The sequence below is a fragment of the Danio rerio genome, chromosome 11 (genome assembly GCF_052040795.2).
Source record: "Danio rerio strain M-AB ecotype USA chromosome 11, GRCz13ab, whole genome shotgun sequence".
NCBI lineage: Eukaryota > Metazoa > Chordata > Actinopteri > Cypriniformes > Danionidae > Danio > Danio rerio.
Genome location: NC_141031.1, coordinates 38,357,882 through 38,377,500, shown reverse-complemented (window position 1 = coordinate 38,377,500; position 19,619 = coordinate 38,357,882). Strand labels below are relative to the sequence as shown.

At 33.6% G+C, this 19,619-nt stretch overlaps 1 protein-coding gene across 2 annotated transcripts in view; it reads left to right on the top strand.

Moving 5' to 3' along the window:
* The window catches only part of sema3fb (sema domain, immunoglobulin domain (Ig), short basic domain, secreted, (semaphorin) 3Fb), a 125,456-nt gene extending 105,866 nt beyond the window's left edge, over window positions 1-19,590 (top strand). For both annotated transcript variants that reach the window (XM_087274018.1, XM_087274017.1), the window contains 9 exons: window positions 1,816-1,885; window positions 2,029-2,173; window positions 3,004-3,226; window positions 6,025-6,113; window positions 7,566-7,607; window positions 10,600-10,757; window positions 13,259-13,326; window positions 13,715-13,848; window positions 16,158-19,590. In XM_087274018.1, coding sequence (XP_087130144.1) covers window positions 1,816-1,885; window positions 2,029-2,173; window positions 3,004-3,226; window positions 6,025-6,113; window positions 7,566-7,607; window positions 10,600-10,757; window positions 13,259-13,326; window positions 13,715-13,848; window positions 16,158-16,577 — 1,349 coding nt within the window. In that variant the 3' untranslated portion in view covers window positions 16,578-19,590. The remainder of the gene's footprint in view (window positions 1-1,815; window positions 1,886-2,028; window positions 2,174-3,003; window positions 3,227-6,024; window positions 6,114-7,565; window positions 7,608-10,599; window positions 10,758-13,258; window positions 13,327-13,714; window positions 13,849-16,157) is intronic.
* The last annotated feature ends 29 nt before the right edge of the window (window positions 19,591-19,619 follow it).

The window sequence follows — 19,619 nt, the reverse complement described above, 5'->3', positions numbered from 1 at the left end:
AGATGAAAACCTACTCTGCTTACACAAAGCAGGCACACAACGTCATAATACGTGTCACGATCACCTGCAGTCTAACGCTCATAGATCGCTGAAGAATATTCACATTCACACGGATTACAATCCTGCCTCAATATGGACTACAAGTCCTGTCATGCACCACACACACACACCTGTTCCAAGCCTCATACGGCTCACTTTGAGACTCTCATTGCTCAGTCTTGTTTGGTTAACACCCTGTAACATTACAAAGCCTTCACTGGTATAGTTTCTACGCATTTTGACCTTTGCCTTGTTTTATTATTTACCCTGTTTTCTACCTGTACCGACCATCTGCCTGTTACCTGACAATACCTCCAAATACTGACATTTATTTGTCAGGTATGGCAACCAAAATCCAATGTCTAATAGACGACATAGTGGTAATGTCCACATAATGTCAAGCTGTAACATCATTAGACAATGATATTTGATTTTTTTTAGGTTGCGTCGGAAAATAAACAAAATACAGCATTTATCCGCCGTTGGATATTGACATCGGCCTGACGCTGGGGTCTGATGTCAACACGATTTCTATTTTTACCCAAAATGCAACATTTTACGACTTTGGGGTAAATCCAGGGCTCAATTTGTGCCTGAACGCTCCAGATCCAGATCTGGCACCTTTGAAATCTGATCCAGCACCTCATTTTACCGATCCCCCTCCTCAACCACCCTCTTCCCCATCCGATGTTCACTTTCACTTTCTTTCGCGACTTCCCTCCGCCATCCGATATTTTGTTGTTATTTTTATGCACTACTGTCCTATTCCTACTAAAAAAAGCAACAATAATAATAAATGTAATAATAAAGCTACATAAGAATATTGAACAACTAATCAAAATAACAAAATCAAAACTTATGGTAAAATATAGGCAAAACCAACCCTGGACTAAAATTTTATTTTAATAATATATATATTTTTAAACCCAGCGGTTGGGTTTACCCATTTTTACTTCAAATTTGAGTTAAAACAACTTCAATTTAAAATGAACACCTAAATGGGGGGAAAAATAAAAGCTTAAAATTATACTAAATACTAAAATCAATAATAATGCTAAAACAAATCCCTTAGATAAAAAATTTATCTTGTTAAATGTATTATTTACATACGACAAAACCTGTCCTTTTTACCAAGAAGGTCTATACAGATTCCAAACACAGATCAGGGTGGTGGGGGGGGGGGGTTTACAAAGTGGTCACATGTTAATTGGTCAGTTTGTATGTCTTAGTACTTGGGCTTTGGTCACATGGTCAAGAAAGATAGAAAATAAGTGGTAATGCACAGCAAAAACTTGTTCTGGCTCTTTTCTTGCTCTGTACTTTTCCTGCTCTGCTCCTCTCCCACTCTGGAGTCTATCTTCTTTGTCCTTATACTGCTGTCAGGCTCTCCTTATTTCTTATAATTCTCCTTATTAATGTCGCAATTAATTTATTATTAATTTATTGCAATTTTACATCTTTCTTTATCTTCATGAAACATAAACTCACATTTGCTATATTAAATTGATGCTAAAAAAAACAAAATTATGTCTCATCCTTGACTCATCTGTGTTTAATAATGGATATACTGTAATGCAATCAATTCTGATTGAAGAGATGCTAAAACGAGAACCAAATCTCATGTTTCTTCAGAGATGTTGAGTGAAATGCAGCGAGAAACTCTGAGTCACAGGAAGTTTGTTTCAACATTCAGTAAATGCGTTTGATTTATGCACTGCAAATATTAGCAGTGTTTCTCGTCCAGCTCCTTCACTCTGCAATGTTTGTGTCTTTTAGGAGATGTGTACATACAGCCCACGCAGGACACTAAAAACCCAGTCATCTACGGGGTCTTCTCTGTGTCCGGGTGAGTCTCAGCTTTTCCTCCATCTGGAAACTGTAACTAACTCTGGAAGGTGTTTGCATCAGCTTTTTTCTCTTTCCACCTCTAGCAGCACTTAGTTCCACATATGAACTTTCTAACAAAAACGCTCATATTTTCCCCTCCAGCTCTGTATTCAAGGGCTCGGCGGTCTGCGTCTACTCCATGGCGGACATTCGGATGGTGTTCAATGGACCTTTTGCCCACAAAGAAGGTCCCAATTACCAGTGGGTGGCCTACACTGGGAAAATCCCCTACCCCCGTCCGGGAACAGTAAGTTCTGCCTTATGTACCAGAATACTGATATTAAGACGGATTATTGGCAAACTAGTGAGTAACATTAATCTAGACCTGCTGCTGAAGGTTAATAGTTCACCCCAAAAAATTAAACTGTCATCATTTCAGTTCAGATCAGTTTCTTTCATCTGTTGAACACAGAAGTAGATATTTTGAAGAATGTTAGACTTCCATGGTATATTTCATTTCCTATTACAGATGCCAATGGTAACCCGTTTCCAACATTCTTCAAAATATCTTCTTTTGTGTTGTCGATGAAAACAAATGAAGATATTTTGAAGAATGTTAGGAGCCATTAATTCCATAGTATATTTAATTCCTACCATGGATGTCAACGTTAACCAGTTTACAACATTCTTCAAAATATCATTTTTTGTGTTGTTGGTGAACACAAGAGAAGATATTTTGAAGAATGTTTGAAGCCATTAACCTCCAAATATTTAATTCTTACTACAAATGTCAATGGTAACCAGTTTCCAACATTCTTCAAAATATCTTCGTTTGTGTTGTTTGTGAATGCAAAAAAAAAAAGATACTTTAAAGAATGTTAGTAGCCTTTGACTTCCACTGTAAGTTAATTCCTACTATGGATGTCAGTAGTAACCACTTTTCAACATTCTTTAAAATATATTCTTTTGTGCTGTTGGTGATGTTGGTACTTTTTATCTGTCCCTTTAATAGTCAAACTTTAAACAAGCTGAAGCACCGATTGAAACTGTTAATCATTTAGTATAAAGTTAATCTTCAGCATTTCAATACAATGGATTTTTTTTTTCAATGGGTTTGTTTGCTTGTTTGTTTTTCAGTGTCCTGGTGGGACTTTCACCCCGAACATGAAGTCCACTAAGGACTACCCAGACGAGGTCATCAACTTCATGCGGAATCATCCCACCATGTATAACTCCGTGTATCCAGTGCACAAGCGCCCCCTGGTGGTCAGGACCAACGTGGACTATGAGTTCACAACCATCACTGTGGATCAGGTCACAGCGGCCGACGGAAACTATGAGGTGCTCTTCCTGGGAACAGGTGAGTTTCATGATTTTTTTTTTCATGCATGTACATTAACTATAAATACAATACAGACTAATATACACAATCAAATATTTTCAAGTTATTCATATTACAGCGCAGGGAGCTTTCACTTGTTTTTTGTTTCTCACATTTTTTGTTTTATTTTATTTTCATATTTATTTAATTTAGTTATAAAATATTTGTTATTTTACAATTTTGATCTGTCAGAGTTACTGTGCTAATTAACATAATTTAATATAATTTATTTAACAAACTAATCGATGACCTCATTTCATTATTAATGCAGACATGATTTTAAAGGTTTTAAAATTATTATTATTATTATTATTATTATTATTATTATTATTGTTGTTGTTGTTGTTGTGGTTGTTTTTATTCAAAATATTATTATTATTATTTGTTTTTGATTTTGAAAAAAATTATTTTATCTTAGTTTAGAAAATTTAACACCCTAACCTATGACATTTTCAGAATTATGCAGAGATTATTTTTAAATCTTAAAATGACAAGACATTATTATTATTATTATTATTATTTTAAAGTAATTATTTAGCTTAGTTTAGAAAATCTAACACCCTAATAATTATATTTTCATAATTATGCAGAGATGATTTTAAAATATTAAAATGACAAGAAACTATTATTATTGTTATTATTATTATTATTTTGAAGAAATTATTTTAGCTTAGTTTAGAAAATGTAACACCCTAACCTAACCTATGACATATTTCATAATTATTTCAGACTTGATTTTTATGATCTTAAAATGACAAGAAACAACAACAACAACAACAACAACAACAATATTATTATTATTATTATTATTATTATTATTATTATTATTATTATTATTATTATTATTATTATTATTAATAATATTATTTATGTTTTTAATTTTGGAATAATTGTTTTAGCTTAGTTCAGAAAATTGAACACCCTAACTTGTGACCTATTTTAATAATTAATGCAGACATGATTTTAGGGGCTTAAAATTATATGAAATTAATATTATTAATATTATTGTTTTTATTAATTATTTATTATTTTTGTATATCTTTTTTGTCATCTTATATTTTAAGATTCTAACTCTGTAAAAGTCATATATATTAGTTTCTCCCTCCCCACTGATCCTCTGAGACTCTTCTGAAACTGCAGCAGGATGAATGAACTCTATCTCAACATTCATCAGAGAAGCTGAAAAGCATCTGACTCCACTTAGATGGATGTCAAACATCCCAAAAAGGCTTTTGTGTTTCTATCTCTCTGTTTTTGATATAAAATCTGTGAATGCAGCACCTTAAGGCCAGACGGTCACTGTCTGAAGATCCATCATCCTACACTAAACGATCTTTACAGTCTTGTAACCTGACTGACATCATTCTGTGGGTGCTGTAGCTTTTTCCTTTTATGTTGCTTTTGTGCATCTGAAAGTCTAATGGGTTTTTAAATCAACTCTTCTTGCCCCATTGCTTCTACAAGCACTTACAGGAACATTTAAAGCTTGGGTCAGATGTATTGCTCCGCTTGCATTAAATCTCCAGCGGCGTGTACAGAGGAATGCAATGGGCTCGCTTAAATCAAACAAGAGTTTTGGGTAGGGCAAAAAAAATGTCTGAAATACCAGCAGAGACGGAGCTGAAAGATGTGTCTGCCGTCAAACACAGAGAAAACAAAAGAGGGATTTTAAAAGGAAATGATGCTCAATGCAGAAGGTGAAGGTCTGCATGTTACAGTAGATGTGATGGAAAGGAAGAGTAACTCAAGGGTTTCAGGAGTCAGTGAAAGATAATCATCGAGACGTTTTGTAAGATGTAAACACAAAAGGCTTGATATATATGAAACAGACTGTAAGATGACATAATACTTAAAATATTTTAGGGTCAAGGATGACCATTCTTTGTCGTAACTTGGAACTGCAGTTGAAAAGAACCTTATTTTATTTTATAGTTGATTTTATTTTATAGTTTATTTCATTTTTATTTTATTGAATTTTTTATTTTATTTTATAATTTATTTTATTTTTATTTTATTGTATTTTTTATTGTATTAATTAAAATAAAATTATAAAAATCTATTGTATTTTTTGTTATTTTATAGTGTATTTTATTTTATTTTTATTGTATTTAATTTTGTATTTATTTAATTTTTATTTATTTTTTATTTATGTTATTTTATAATTTATTTCATTTTTTATTTTATTGTATTTTTTATTTTATTTGTATTTATTATAATTTTTATTTTTTTATAATTTACTTTATTTTGTTTTTATTGTTTTTTTTTGTATTTTATTATATTATTTTATGATTTATTTAAAAAATATATATATATTTTTTTATTTTATTTTATTTTATTTTATTTTATTTTATTTTATTTTAGCAAAGTGTGCAAAGCATGGACAAAAATGTAAACAACCAGAATGTATAAACAGTAATGACAATCAATTGGGTAGGCTAAATTGCCCGTAGTGTATGAATGTGTGTGTGGATGTTTCCCAGAGATGGGTTGTGGCTGGAAGGGCATCTGCTACGTAAAAAAACTTGCTGGATAAGTTGGCGATTCATTCCGCTGTGGCGACCCCGGATTAATAAAGGGACTAAGCCGACAAGAAAATGAATAATAATAATAATAATGACGTTAATATTAAGAAAATATTGTAAGATAAAACACTTACCTAACACATGACATACCACACCTATCCTGTCTTCTGTGTCAGTGACATGGAAAGAGTCTGTTTCATAAATGTTGGTTGTGTTTTTGAATGTTATGACTGACAGAGTGACTTTGATATATAGACAGAGGAACAGTGCAGAAGGTGATCGTCCTACCCAGTGATGACCTGCAGACAGAGGAGCTTGTGCTGGAGGAAGTGGAGGTCTTTAAGGTGAGATTTGCACCCTTGTTTTTTTTTTCTGAATTCTTAATATTGCATCGCTCTTGGGGTAACTCTCCCTTTAACAGCAGTCTCATAGCTACTAATGTCTTGTCTTGCATCTTTCATTAATGCAATTTACTTGATTAATTGATATCTATATTTTATTCTCACCAGTTGTTTGATCAAAATACGGCGTAAGAATAAAAATAATCAGTTTGATTTATATTTTTTAATTTTTTTAATTTTTTTGTTTCATTTTGATATTCAATTATAGATACATAATGTTTACCACGATAGCACAAATCAAAGTTCCAAAGGGTTAATAAATGGTTCATACAGTATAATAGTGAAAGAAAACTAAGCAAAAACTAGGTTCTCTTACTATTACTCATGGTGCAGAGTTTGAATTGGTGTCCCAGTACAAATATCTTGGAATTTTAATTGATGATACACTTGCTTTTAGTTCTCACATTCAGAAATTGGTGAAAATTTTTAAGTGATTTAAGTTTATATTTAAGAATTGACAACTGCCTTTCTTTTGATGCTAAAAAGAAGCTGGTTGATCCAACATTTATGTTGATATGGGACTAAGGTGATGTTATCAATATGCATGCCTTGTCTCAGAGTCTGCATGCATTGTATACTGTTTACCATGGTGCACTAATATTTATAACTCATTTTAAATCTCTTATCATTGTGTGTTGTATACTAGGCTAGGTTGGTCTGCTTTGTCCATTCGTAGGCTCAAGCATTGGGTTATCTTTGTTTACAAATCTGTACTGGGTCTACTCCAATTATTATTATTATTTGTAAAAAAAAACCTGTCCTTAGCAATGGCTTTCAGTTACAAGATATGCATTTACTGTCTGTTGCTAAAGTGCGGACTGAGATGGGGAAAAAATGGCTTTAAATACGCAGCAACTTTTGCATGGAGTTGCAGTTTAAAGAATTGATTTCACTACATGCTTTTAAAAAGAATGTAAATGATTTAGAAATCGAAACACAGGCCAGTAGATGTTTTGAATAGTTTGCTTGATGGTGTGATTCATGTTAACTGTAAATTGTTTTTTGTTTGTTGTCTGTTATACCCATGTGATGTGTTCTGCCTAATCTTGGTTAGGACATTCTTGTAAAAGAGATTTTTAATCTTAATGTGTCTTTCCTGATAAAATAAAGTTTATAATAATAATAATAATATTGGTATTTTGTACAGCTTCTGGGGGAAACAATGCTTTAAGTGACAATATTTTAATGTTAATATTTAATACTTATTATTAATGTTTAACATTTTATGAAATTTGGAAGAAATGTTAGTAGATCTTTATAAAATCAGACAACAACTAATATTAACATTTTAACTCAAATCACACGTAATGAATCCAGGTAACTGATAATTTAAGTGGTCTATATTTTATATATCTCTATGTATTAATTTTCATAAAGTTTATATTTTATTTTCAGGTCCCTACTTCTATCACAACAATGAAGATTTCTTCAAAACGGGTAAGAATTTGCTGTCTAGATTACTCGCTATTGTTAATGTCTTTTAATATGAGTAAAACTATCAAGAGAAAAACAATAAACCAATTTAAAGGGACCTTTTGTGACATGTCTCCAGGGTAACCATTTATTGTTGTGGTCTGTTTGTTGAATTTAAGTTACATTGCATCTACATGCCAACTAATTCTCATTAGATTTTAAGATTTTAGACTGTTAGGGTTAGTGTGTTGACGTTCTTGCAAAATTTCTTATAATCAGTTAAATTTTTCTAAGAAGTAGTCAACAGATATTAAGCAGACAGTCTACTAATACTCAAGTTGACCTTTAAAATAAAGTGTTACCATCTCTAATGTTCCTAGAGAGTTAAGTTTCAGATCAAAATACTTAACAAATAATGTTTTATAACTCTTTGAAACGACTCCTTTTAGGCTTTAATTCTTATTGTCATTTAGGCGACTGTCACTTTAAATTCAAATGAAATTGTGCTCCCAGCCCTCTTTTGAAAAGAGGGTGGAGCTAAAAATGGCTATGCATTAACAGAGCAGCAGATTCAAAAAGGCTGTTTCTCACTCAGGGCTGTTAATGCTAATGAAGGAGGGATCACTAATGGCCAGAGCTTTCCCCCTCGGATGACGCATGCAACGGGAGAATGTCAATCAAAGTGTTTCTGCAGACTTTTTATGAAGTGTGATTATAAAAATATTTAATTAATACATTTATACCATAAGAGGCTGGCTATGTTTACAGTTTGTTGCCACACAACTGTGTGTAAACGCCTTATGAAAGTAATATTTGCATAATAGGTCCCCTTTAAACTAGACCCGCAGCTGCTATCTGTCTAAGACTGAGCCCTGGCAGCTTTTATATGGGTTTACCAATTTCACAGATGCGTGGAGTTAAAATGTTAAACTTCATTTGTGTTTTATTCTTTCATCATAATCGGGATTGTTGGCAGATGTGGTATGACATCAGCGCTAGGCCGTAATTTAAACCCTGTTTCTGCCAGAATAACTGATTTAAAGCAGCTGATCCTAAAAGCAGAAATGTCAAGTGTCTAAACGCTTGAAGAAAAACACTCCATTATCAGGACAGGCTTAAATTTGCAGTTCAGAACCTGCACAGACCTGCCTGCTCCTGCAGCTCAGAGACAGTAAGGTTGCTGTCTTTCCAATAGGTTTTTACAGTAGACAATTTATCATTTTGGCTTTTATGATCAAACGTATGGAAGCATATCAGTTGCAATATTCCTTTTGAAATGTAAATTGGCAATGTGATATGTAAAATGCCAATGTATTCTGCATTTAAATGAGCATTTTTAGGACATGCATGCAAAGTTGTGCAAAATGAAAAACTTTTCATGTCATTAAAGTGGTAAGGAGATCAAAATTGACTTTATTTTGATACTGCACTTCATTCATTTTCCTTTGGCTTAGTCTCTTTATTTATCAGGGGTCGCTACATTGGAATGAACCACCATTTTTTCCAGCATGTGTTTTACATAGAAGATGCCCTTCCAGCTGCAACCAAGCACTTGAAAACACCCATAAACTCTCGCATTCACACACATACACTAAGGACAATTTAGCTATTCAATTCATCTAAACAGTAGGCATGTCTTTGAACTAGAGATCTCGGAGGAAACCCACACGAACATGGGGAGAACATGCAACCTCCACTCAGAAACACCAGCTGATCCAGTTTTTGTTGTGAGGCTAACATATTATAACCTTCCATTCCCCTTGAAATGTCATTTTCTTTTCACTCTGGTGACATGGAATTCCTTTAGGGCGGGGTTATCTTGTCCTGTAGGGGGCGGGGCTATCAGGGTGTGTCTTGTTTCTGCTCTGCCTTCATCAATCTTTTTTTAAATTTTGTTAGCAACACCCATGTTCAAGTTTATGCACATCATTAAATTAATTTAAATTATTAAAAAATAGCATTATTATTTTTATTATTGCATTCATATAGTTATTATTATTACAAATACATACATATTATATTTATATCCCTATATTCATTCCTTTTATTTATTTTCCTGCGGCTTAGTACCTTTACTCATTAGAGGTTGCTCCAATTGAACAGTGGAGTGGCTAACCACTGCGTCCTCTCTCTCTCTCTCTCTCTCTCTCTCTCTCTCTCTCTCTCTCTCTCTCTCTCTCTCTCTCTCTCTCTCTCTCTCTCTCTCTCTCTCTCTATATATATATATATATATATATATATATATATAATTAATCAGAATACAGCAACAATAAATAAAACTACAATACCATACAAAAACAAATTGTATATAACACGTACAATACATGATGTTCAAAATTTATATTTATAGATAAATATATAAGAACAAAGAAATAATATACTACATGAACCAATTTGACAAAACATAAGAAATATATAAAATTGTACATGATATACAAAGTTGCAAATTTAAAGTATATCATCTAATTTTAATTTTCCATTAAACTTTACATACATGGGCAACACTGTGGCCTCACAGCAAGAAGGTCAATGGTTGGAAAGTCCCAGCTGGGCCAGTTGGCATTTCTGTATAAAGGTTGCATGTTCTCCCCGTGTTGCCGTGGGTTTCCTCCGGGTGCTCCGGTTTCCCCGACAGTCCAAAGACATGCGCTATAGGTAAATTAAATAAACTAAATTGTCCGTAGTGTGTTTGTGTGAATGAGTGTGTGTGGATGTTTCCCAGTACTGGGGTGCAGCTGGAAGGGCATCCACTGTGTAAAACATATGCTGGAATAGTTGGTGGTTCATTCAGCTGTGGAACCCCTGATAAATAAAGGGACTAAGCTGAAGTAAATCAAAATGAATAAATTTGCCTACATGTCTTGGAAAATACAAACTTAAATACAGAAAGGTACTGCAGTTTACTGCCATATTACATTTAAAAATGAATTTTGCTACTGAAACGATACGCTTCAATACAGATGATGCTTCAGAATGCAAAGTAATGTTTAAATAACTTTTTAAATTCTTTTTGCAGCAACAACTGTATGTGGCCTCTGCGGTGGGAGTGACGCATATGGCTCTGCACCGCTGTGATGTCTACGGCGAGGCCTGTGCTGACTGCTGTTTGGCCCGGGACCCCTATTGTGCCTGGGACGGCAAATCCTGCTCTAGATACTCAGCCTCGCAGAAGAGGTAAATATGCTAAAGCATGCAAATAATGTTCTTAACAAAGATCAGATTCCTGGCATGAGGATTCAGAAGAAAAATTAGCCTCATTTCCTAATTTCTAAGAACATTGAGCTTTGTAACTGAAATTCATTTGTTTGCATGCAATTAGATGCATTAATCATTTGGGAAGTCACTGTTTTAATTCAATCCAAATTGTTTGATTTGTTTGAATGTCATTTAACGATTCAGATTTTGGGATTTTCCCAAATGTTGCAAAAGAAGTTGAAATCCCTGTTGATGAGTGAAACACTGCTTTGTGAAAATTTCCAACTTTCACAACCAGTTTTTACCCAATCATGAATTAATTTTAGAACTGTGTTTGTTACACATTTATATAATAAAAAGTGGTAGTTTAATAATCTCCTACAATCATGCTCTCTATAAAACAACCAAACTAAACTTAAAGCATATAATGAAAAATGCTTTATATTTAATCCTCTGGCCGTCTTTGTTTAGGGTCAGTACTATACAGTCAGCCTTGAAATGTTATTCTTTTTTTATTTATAATATATTTTTTGTTTATTATTTAGATTTTTTTGTAGATTGTCAAATTTTTTACACTTCCCATATTTAAAATATGCATAAGTACTACTTGCAGACTATTTTTGTCTGCAAATAGGCAAGTGTTTTTTTTAACCCTTTAACACATCCACATCATCGCCAATCATGATTTTGATGACAAAAGTAGCCAGGTTTCTTCCTGTTCCAAAAAATCTAATTATCATTTCAGTTTTTGTTGCATTGACACAGTTTTTTCAGTGCTACAACAAACTGAATCATTTAGTGAAGTAGTTGATTCAGTTAGTTCAGAAAGTTTGGTTTCTCCCATCACTATTCTTAACTTCAGTTGTACAAATTGAGTAGGTACAGATAGTTAATAAGATAAGAATTAAATAACCAAATAGATTTATTGGAATAACCAAGTTTAGTAATGAGATGAGGTATCTACTAAAATTTTCCCCCATGTGATATGCTTTTATGCTCTGACAATTACAGATGGAAATAATCTCTTATTTTGTCTGATTAGCTTTTGTGTAGATGCAGCCATTGACATATTAAATATACAACAATATTCAGATTGAATTCTTAAATATATTAATTAGTTTTGCATAAAAAATCTACAAAGCTGAAACTGCTGCAACAGAATCTCTAGCCTAATATGACAGTGAAGGCAAAACAGGTGATTTTCCTCACATTTTAAGATCATAAGGATGAACAGCATGAAATGCCATCAGTCTACAGAGATTTTCCAGTATTACTATGTTGCAGTCGGGAGATAACAATAATTATCCCTGAAAAAGCCAAAGCAAACACTAGCAGATCACTGTGGGATAAATACAGCACTACAACAGACAAAAGAGAGAGATCGACTTAGAATGTCCCTTACCTGTTCTATAAGGATTTATTCAGCTGTAGTTTAAATTTTAAGCTGAGTTTTTCTCCCTAAGGACTTATTATGCCGTCTCTGTCACCATCTTGTGGCAGAACGTCAACCGTTAGATTCTTTGCTCAGTATGACAAGCTCATAGCCAACAACTTGCTGAATCTCTGAAATTCTGAAATCTCTGAAATAGTTTTAAATTAGGCACTGTCCTTATAAATAAACTGCAATTATTGCAATCTAACTACATTCTTGCCTAAAAAGCCTCAAAGTACATTATGTTGTCCAACAGCTGCATTATTTGTCGTGAGTTTATTCCTTTGCTTCTCATGTGGGTGGAGTAATACACAAGAGTGAAGAGGCTGTACGAGTGCTGTTATTGCAGAATATCGCACTGCTATCAGCCAATCTGATTCAAAACTGTATATATATACAGTTGAAGTCAGAATTATTAGCCCCCCTGATTTATTAGCGCCCCTGTTTATTTTTTTCCCCAATTTCTGTTTAATGAAGGGAAGATTGTTTCAGCACATTTCTAAGCATAATAGTTTTGAAAACCTATTTCTGATAACTGATTTATTTAATATTTGCCATGATGACAGTAAATAATATTTTACTAGATATTTTTCAAGACACTTCTATACAGCTTAGTGACATTTAAAGGCTTAACTAGGTTAACAAGGTGAACTAGGCAGGTTAGGGTAATTATTTAAATTATTCTATAATGATGGTTTGTTCTGTAGACTATTGAAAAAAATAGCTTAAAGGGGCTAATAATTTTGTCCCAAAAATAGTTTAAAAAAATTCAAAACTGCTTTTATTCTAGCCAAAATAAAACAAATAAGACTTTTTCTAGAAGAAAAAATATTATCAGACATACTGTGCAAATTTCCTTGCTCTGTTAAACATCATTTGGGAAATATTTAAAAAAGAAAAAAAATCAAAAGGGGGCTAATAATTCTGACTTCAGCTGTATAATTGTCTAATAAGATGTGTTTTTTACTACATTTGTAATATGCTTTGATGCTCGGATGTTTACAGATGGAAATAAATCTCTTATTTTGTCTTATTGGCTTCCTTTTAGACGCAGCCGTCGACAAGACGTGAAATACGGGAACCCCATACGCCAGTGCAGAGGATACAATTCCAACAGTAAGCTATTAGTCTAACGTCTCTTAATATTTGTAAATACACTGCTTTAGTGCATATAAGCTCAATAAATAGACTTAGTCCTGTCTGTTTTGTTTGTAAATACACCTGTCGAATAAACATTTTTACGCACAACTAAATCACTCCTAGTTAATGCTGCTTTGACACATTTATCAACATCATCAGCTCATACAGTACGTTCAGTTTTAGGCACTTTCATTAATTCGTGAGATTTGTTGATGTGGATGAAGCGTGTGTGTGAAATTCAGTCATGTTTTATTGAATGAGCTGTTAACAGAAGAGTGTGTTTACATGAGCTCAGTCTGCTGGTTCTGTTGTGATGGTTTGATGTGGAGGATTGAGGAGTGACGTGTTTGTTGTTGTTGTTCAGTTAATAAGAACACACTGGAGACGGTGCAGTATGGGGTGGAGGGCAGCAGCACCTTTCTGGAGTGCCAGGCCAGATCACCACACGCTGCCATCAAGTGGCACCTTCACAGAGACAACAGCGACCGGAGGAGAGAAGTGAGTACAGTATACACACACACACACATACTGTACATGTACAGGCATGAATAAATACAGCAGATGCAAAGAATGTGAGTCAGTGACCTTATTGGAAAGAGACAGTTTTTTTGATCATAGATTAATCTGTTCGAAATATCGCTAAACACAGAATTTGCCCATGCAGAAATTTTAAGATTTTTTTAGCCCATCAGGGCTATTTATTTCATGCACAGTTGAGGTCAGAATTATAAGCCCCCTGAGTTATTAGTTCCCCTGTTTATTTTGTCCTCAATTTCTGTTGACTATATTGAAAACAAAATTAGTTTAAAGGGGCTAATAACTTTGACCTTAAATTTTTTTTTTTTAACTGCTTTTATTCTAGCTGAAATAAAACAAATAAGACTTTCACCAGAAGAAAAATATTATCAGACACACTGTGCAAATTTCCTCGCTCTATTAAACATCATTTGGGAAACATTTAAAAAAAGAAAAAAAAATTCAAAGGGGTGGGGGGGCTAATAATTCTGACTTCAACTGTATGTTAATGTAAGAATATATTTATTCAGTTTTTATATTAATGTCAGTAATAATATTGACTAATACGCAAAAGTTTATATGATTTATTTACATTAAAGTTTGTAAAGTAATATTTTCTGTCTTTTAATAAATATATTATACTATATATAAAATATAATATACTATATTTTAAAATATATAAAAGTTAAAAAGTAGTTTATTTTTTTAGTAAATTAAACTACCTATTTATCTTTCTTTCTTTCTTTTTTTTTTTTTTTACAAAATTCTGCACAGGAAATACAAAAAAGTAGTTTCTGTCAGACCCTGCCAATATGTCAATTAAAAATAATTTCTTTTTTATATTTTATAATGGGCATTTATATGAATAAATTTGAATGACATTATATATACTTGTTATATATTTGTAACATTTAAACATACAGTTTTATCAATTTTCTGTCAATTAAATATGTTAATGAAGTATACATTTTTAGTGTGTGTAATTGCATTACAACTGTTTTTAGATTGTACCTACTTGTATCTGATAAAATATATTTTGCCAAAATTGTACTAGTCTTTATATAAATATTTTAAATGGTAGCTCAGTGGTTTGCACTGTCGCCGGCTGGGACATGATCACTGTGAATGTGAAAGTGCATGGGTGTTTCCGAGTTCTGGGTTGCAGCTTGAAGGGCATGCGCTGCTCAAAACATGCTGTAATAGTTGGTTGTTCATTCCACTGTGGCGACCCCTGATAAATAAGGGACTAAGCCGAAGGAAAATGAATAAATGAGAATTAAATTATTTTACATATAACATTAATCTAAAAAGTTTAAGTTGAGCTATATATGTAAATATTACATGTTAAGTTTTAAATTATATTCAGATTGAATTGTAAATGATAATTTTTTAACATAAAAACACAAAAATCACATTTACATATGTGTGTGTAATTATGTACATTAAGTGTATATAAAACTGTATTTACAGTTTAACAATGTGTATCTAATAAAACATATTTTGTCAAAATTGTACTAGTCTTTATACAATATTATACATTTATTTTACATAAAATGATAACATGTTATTTTAAAACATTTCAATTTAACTATTTATGTAAACTACATTTTAAACATATTAGTAATAAGATTTAATAGTAAATTATATACTTTTTACATAAAAACCTAAAAAAATTAAACATAGTAAACTGTAAAATAATATATTATATCATATTTCTGCCATAACAAGCAAATATTGATAATTAGCATGAATTTTACATAAGACATTTATCTAATATATTTCAATTGAGCTATATAGTATATGTTAATATTACATTTTAAATATAAAATTATATTCAGATTGAATTGTAAATTATATTATTTTTACGTAGCAATAATAAAAAAAAACTGTTCGCGCCAGTAGCCTTGTGGCTAAGTGCGCCGTCCGTCGCATAGCAACTTGGTATTCACGGCGACCTGAGTTCGATTCCTGGCTTAAGGTCCTATGCCAATTTTTCCCCTCTCTCTGCTCCCAATGCTTTCTTGTCTGTCTCATCTCAATAAATTGCGAAAAACCCTGAAAAAAAAACTAAATTATATTCAATGTAAAAAAGGACAAAATTAAATTGTAAAATACTATAATGTGTGTGTGTGTGTGTGTGTGTGTGTGTGTGTGTGTGTGTGTGTGTGTGTGTGCGTGTGCGTGTGCGCGTGCGTGTGTGTGTGTGCGTGCTATAACAAGCAATTAGCCTGAATAGGAAACAGTGGCAATAATACTTGTGAAAGTAATTGCTCCTGTGTGTGTTTGTGCAGGTCCGCAGTGATGGCCGTGTGCTGAAGACGGATCAAGGTTTGCTTCTGCGCTCTCTCCAGTCCTCAGACTCCGGCATTTACATCTGCACGGCCACAGAGAAGAACTTCAAGCACACGCTGGTCAAACTGCAGCTGCTCGTCCTGACCAATCAGGCCGTCAACAACATTCTGGTGGACACGGGACGTCCGGTCGTCTCTCCGCTCCAGTCCAGCACCTGGACCCCCAGCGCCGGGCAATACAAAGACCTGCTGACCATCCTCAGCCAGCCCGAGATGGGCCTCATAAACCAGTACTGCCAGGACTATTGGCAGTATGGAGACCCTCTGACCGGGGTCATCAAGGCCAAAGACCTCAAAGAGCTCAAGGAGCAGAAGAAACCACGAAATCGCAGACATCACGGGGACGAGGAGGAGACATGAGAGAAAAATAAAACGCAAATTAAACGAGAAAAACTTCCATCAAGTGAACTTCAGAAGGGAAGACATGTCCTTTTAACACATAAAGATGATATCATACACAGTATTTATTGTAGGTTGTATATAGTACCATTCTGTGGATTTCTTTGTACTTAAATAGAAAAATGAATGCTCTTTTGTGTATAAGTACCTAACGGGCGAATATTATTGTAATATTATTTTTCAATTTCCATCTTCCGGGCATTTGACGACTCGTGTATATCGACATGAACTCACAGACTATTGAACTACTCTGAGAATGGAAAGAGCGGACGGGGAGAAATCTTCCCTCTTGGACTCTTCATGCGGAAAATAGGCGGGGCATGCGGCGGTGACATCATAATGCTCTTCACCACTAGTCCCACCCCCTAAGTGCATTCTGGTCCCTCATTGGTTACAATGAAACACCAGCTCATATTGTCTTCCTAATGTCAGTCTACATGCACACAAAACATCGGTTCTCATTGCACAAATGTTTCAAGTAATCATGGCACAACTTTTATTTGTGACTGGACAAGTTTTGACTAATGTACAACAGCCGCTGAGGGCTCTTAGTATGCTTTAATTGTTTTTTTATGCCACTTTTGAAAAGACTACAAGAACAAACCAACTTGCATCATGATGATGATGTCTTGAATCCACATAGAGGAAAGAATGTCCAGGTCATATTTCAAGATTTCATTCATTTGAACCGTTTTGATATACAGTAATCAGATGTTAATGCTTTATTTTACGGTATTATTGACCTTTTTGAGGCATGTAAACAAAAACAATGGTCCCAACATATTTCCTGTTTTACATTTTTATTTTTTATAGCTTCCGAGAATCCAAAAAGAGCCACATATTGATAAATAATGTTGTGATAGCTGTTTCAACATTAGGTTATGATTGAATTGCCTTTTGTTACAGATATGAAATAGTTTAATAACAAGCAGGAAATGTTCATGGGCCAGTGACATCACCACGTTAAAATGGTCTACTATCTACTACTATGTTTTAGATATTTTGCCCCATATTTTATAGTAGTGTATTACATTAAAATCAGTAAAATTATTAAGTTTGAATTACCATAAACCCGAGTAAATACTAATATTTTAATTACTTCAAAATATTAGTATTCTTAAATTCTTCACAATGTTTATTTAACCAAGAATGGGATTTTATTGACAGTTAAGCCATTATTGATATCATTTTCATAAGCATATCCCCGCTATTTTACTGTTACAAAACATTTAGTAAAGTTTTTTATTTGCATGAAGAACAAATACTAACAATATTTATATATATTTTTCCAAATGGATTTACAAATCTTATCATGGTAGTCATAATTAGGTTTAAAGATAATTACTATTAAAATTACAGTCAAAAAGGCTTCCTTTGTAATATATATGAGCAATATCACATGAGAAATGCCATCAGATTTCCCTTTCGCAATCGGAAGATCACTATAATTGAAGCTGCGGTCACACCAGAGTGTGAATCTGCGAAAAGAGACAGGATTAAACAAGATGATTAGACATTTAAAAAGCGAGCCATTGCTCTATGTTTTAAATTTCTGTCCAGAGATGTCATGTTTTGATCCTCGATTGGTCTCACGCAGTAAAGTGATGTAATTTCGCAGGTCAGAGAGCACCGAAGCAACCTGCGAAACTTGACGCATGACTCTGCGTTTCCGGTGTGACGCATTCGCGGTTTTAAGACTTTGAGTCCCATCTTACACTCAACAAACTACAATTACTATTGTATAAATACAGCACTACAACAAACCATACAATTTTATAATGATTTGATCAGCTGTAGTTTAAAATTATGCTGGGTTTTTTCTCTCCTGTAAGGGCCTATTATGCAGTCTCTGTCGCCATCTTGTGGATGGGCAATGTCAACCGTCTTTGGTCTGTTCAATGACAGGCTAATGGTCTCTCAGAAGTTATAAATATTTAAAAATAGGCACTAACCTTATAAATAAACTACATAGTTGCAATCTAAACAACTACATTCTCGACTAAAAATGCTTCAAAAGTACATTATGTTCTCCAACAGCAGCAATAACTGTAGAGTGTCCTCTGCTTGTTGCTGTATGTGGGAGGAGTACTACACAAGGGTGTAAAGGTAAAGAGCCTGGACAAGTGCTGTTACTTGCAGATTATCGTGTGGCTATCAGATTCAAGAATCAGACAGAACTGTTGTATAGATACTTTTGCTTCATTCATTCATTTTCCTTCAGCTAAGTTTCTTATTTATCAGGGGTTGCCACAGCGGAATGAACCGCCAACTATTCAGGCATATCATTTACACAGCGGATGCCCTTCCAGCCGCAACCCAGTTCTGGGAATACTTTAACTTTTGGGATGAAATATGATCTGGACAGGTTTTATGAAATTCAGTCAACGATGGCACATAAGTTAAATACAACTTTAGATAAACTGGTGAAGGCTACAATATAATATGAGACGGATCCACATTCATCTTCGAAACGTGTTCACACTGTATAGAGCATTTTATCACGGTTTTAAACTACTCAAGGTCTGGGGAAGCTGGCTTTTCATTGTGTGCATGATTTATGTAGTGGTATCGTAATTACGAAATTAAAGATAGCTACGTTGCAGTTCTGTTCCTATATCTTATGAAAAGGTCAGTGTTGGGCAGTGTTTTTTCCTCCGAGTGGCTTATTCAGGCAAAATGAGGACAACTATTCACCTTAAAGTGATGATGACGAACTGTTTTGTTCGACGGTTGATGCTATTTGAACAGTTTTCCCTGCACAACACACAAGCGGCCCCAAAACCAGTGTCTTGCATCGAGAGGAAATGGTTGTACAATTTCTTGGTATTTTTAAGATGAGTCTTTAGAAATGTTTGTGTTTTTATTTTGTCATCAGTTTGAGACTAAATGCACAGGTGATAATTGTGTAAATGATTTTCCTTTTCCCCTCTTGCTGTTGCTAACTAATAAATTAAAGCTCTATATTTTATAGTAATCCAACTGTTTATCTTTATTTACCTGATG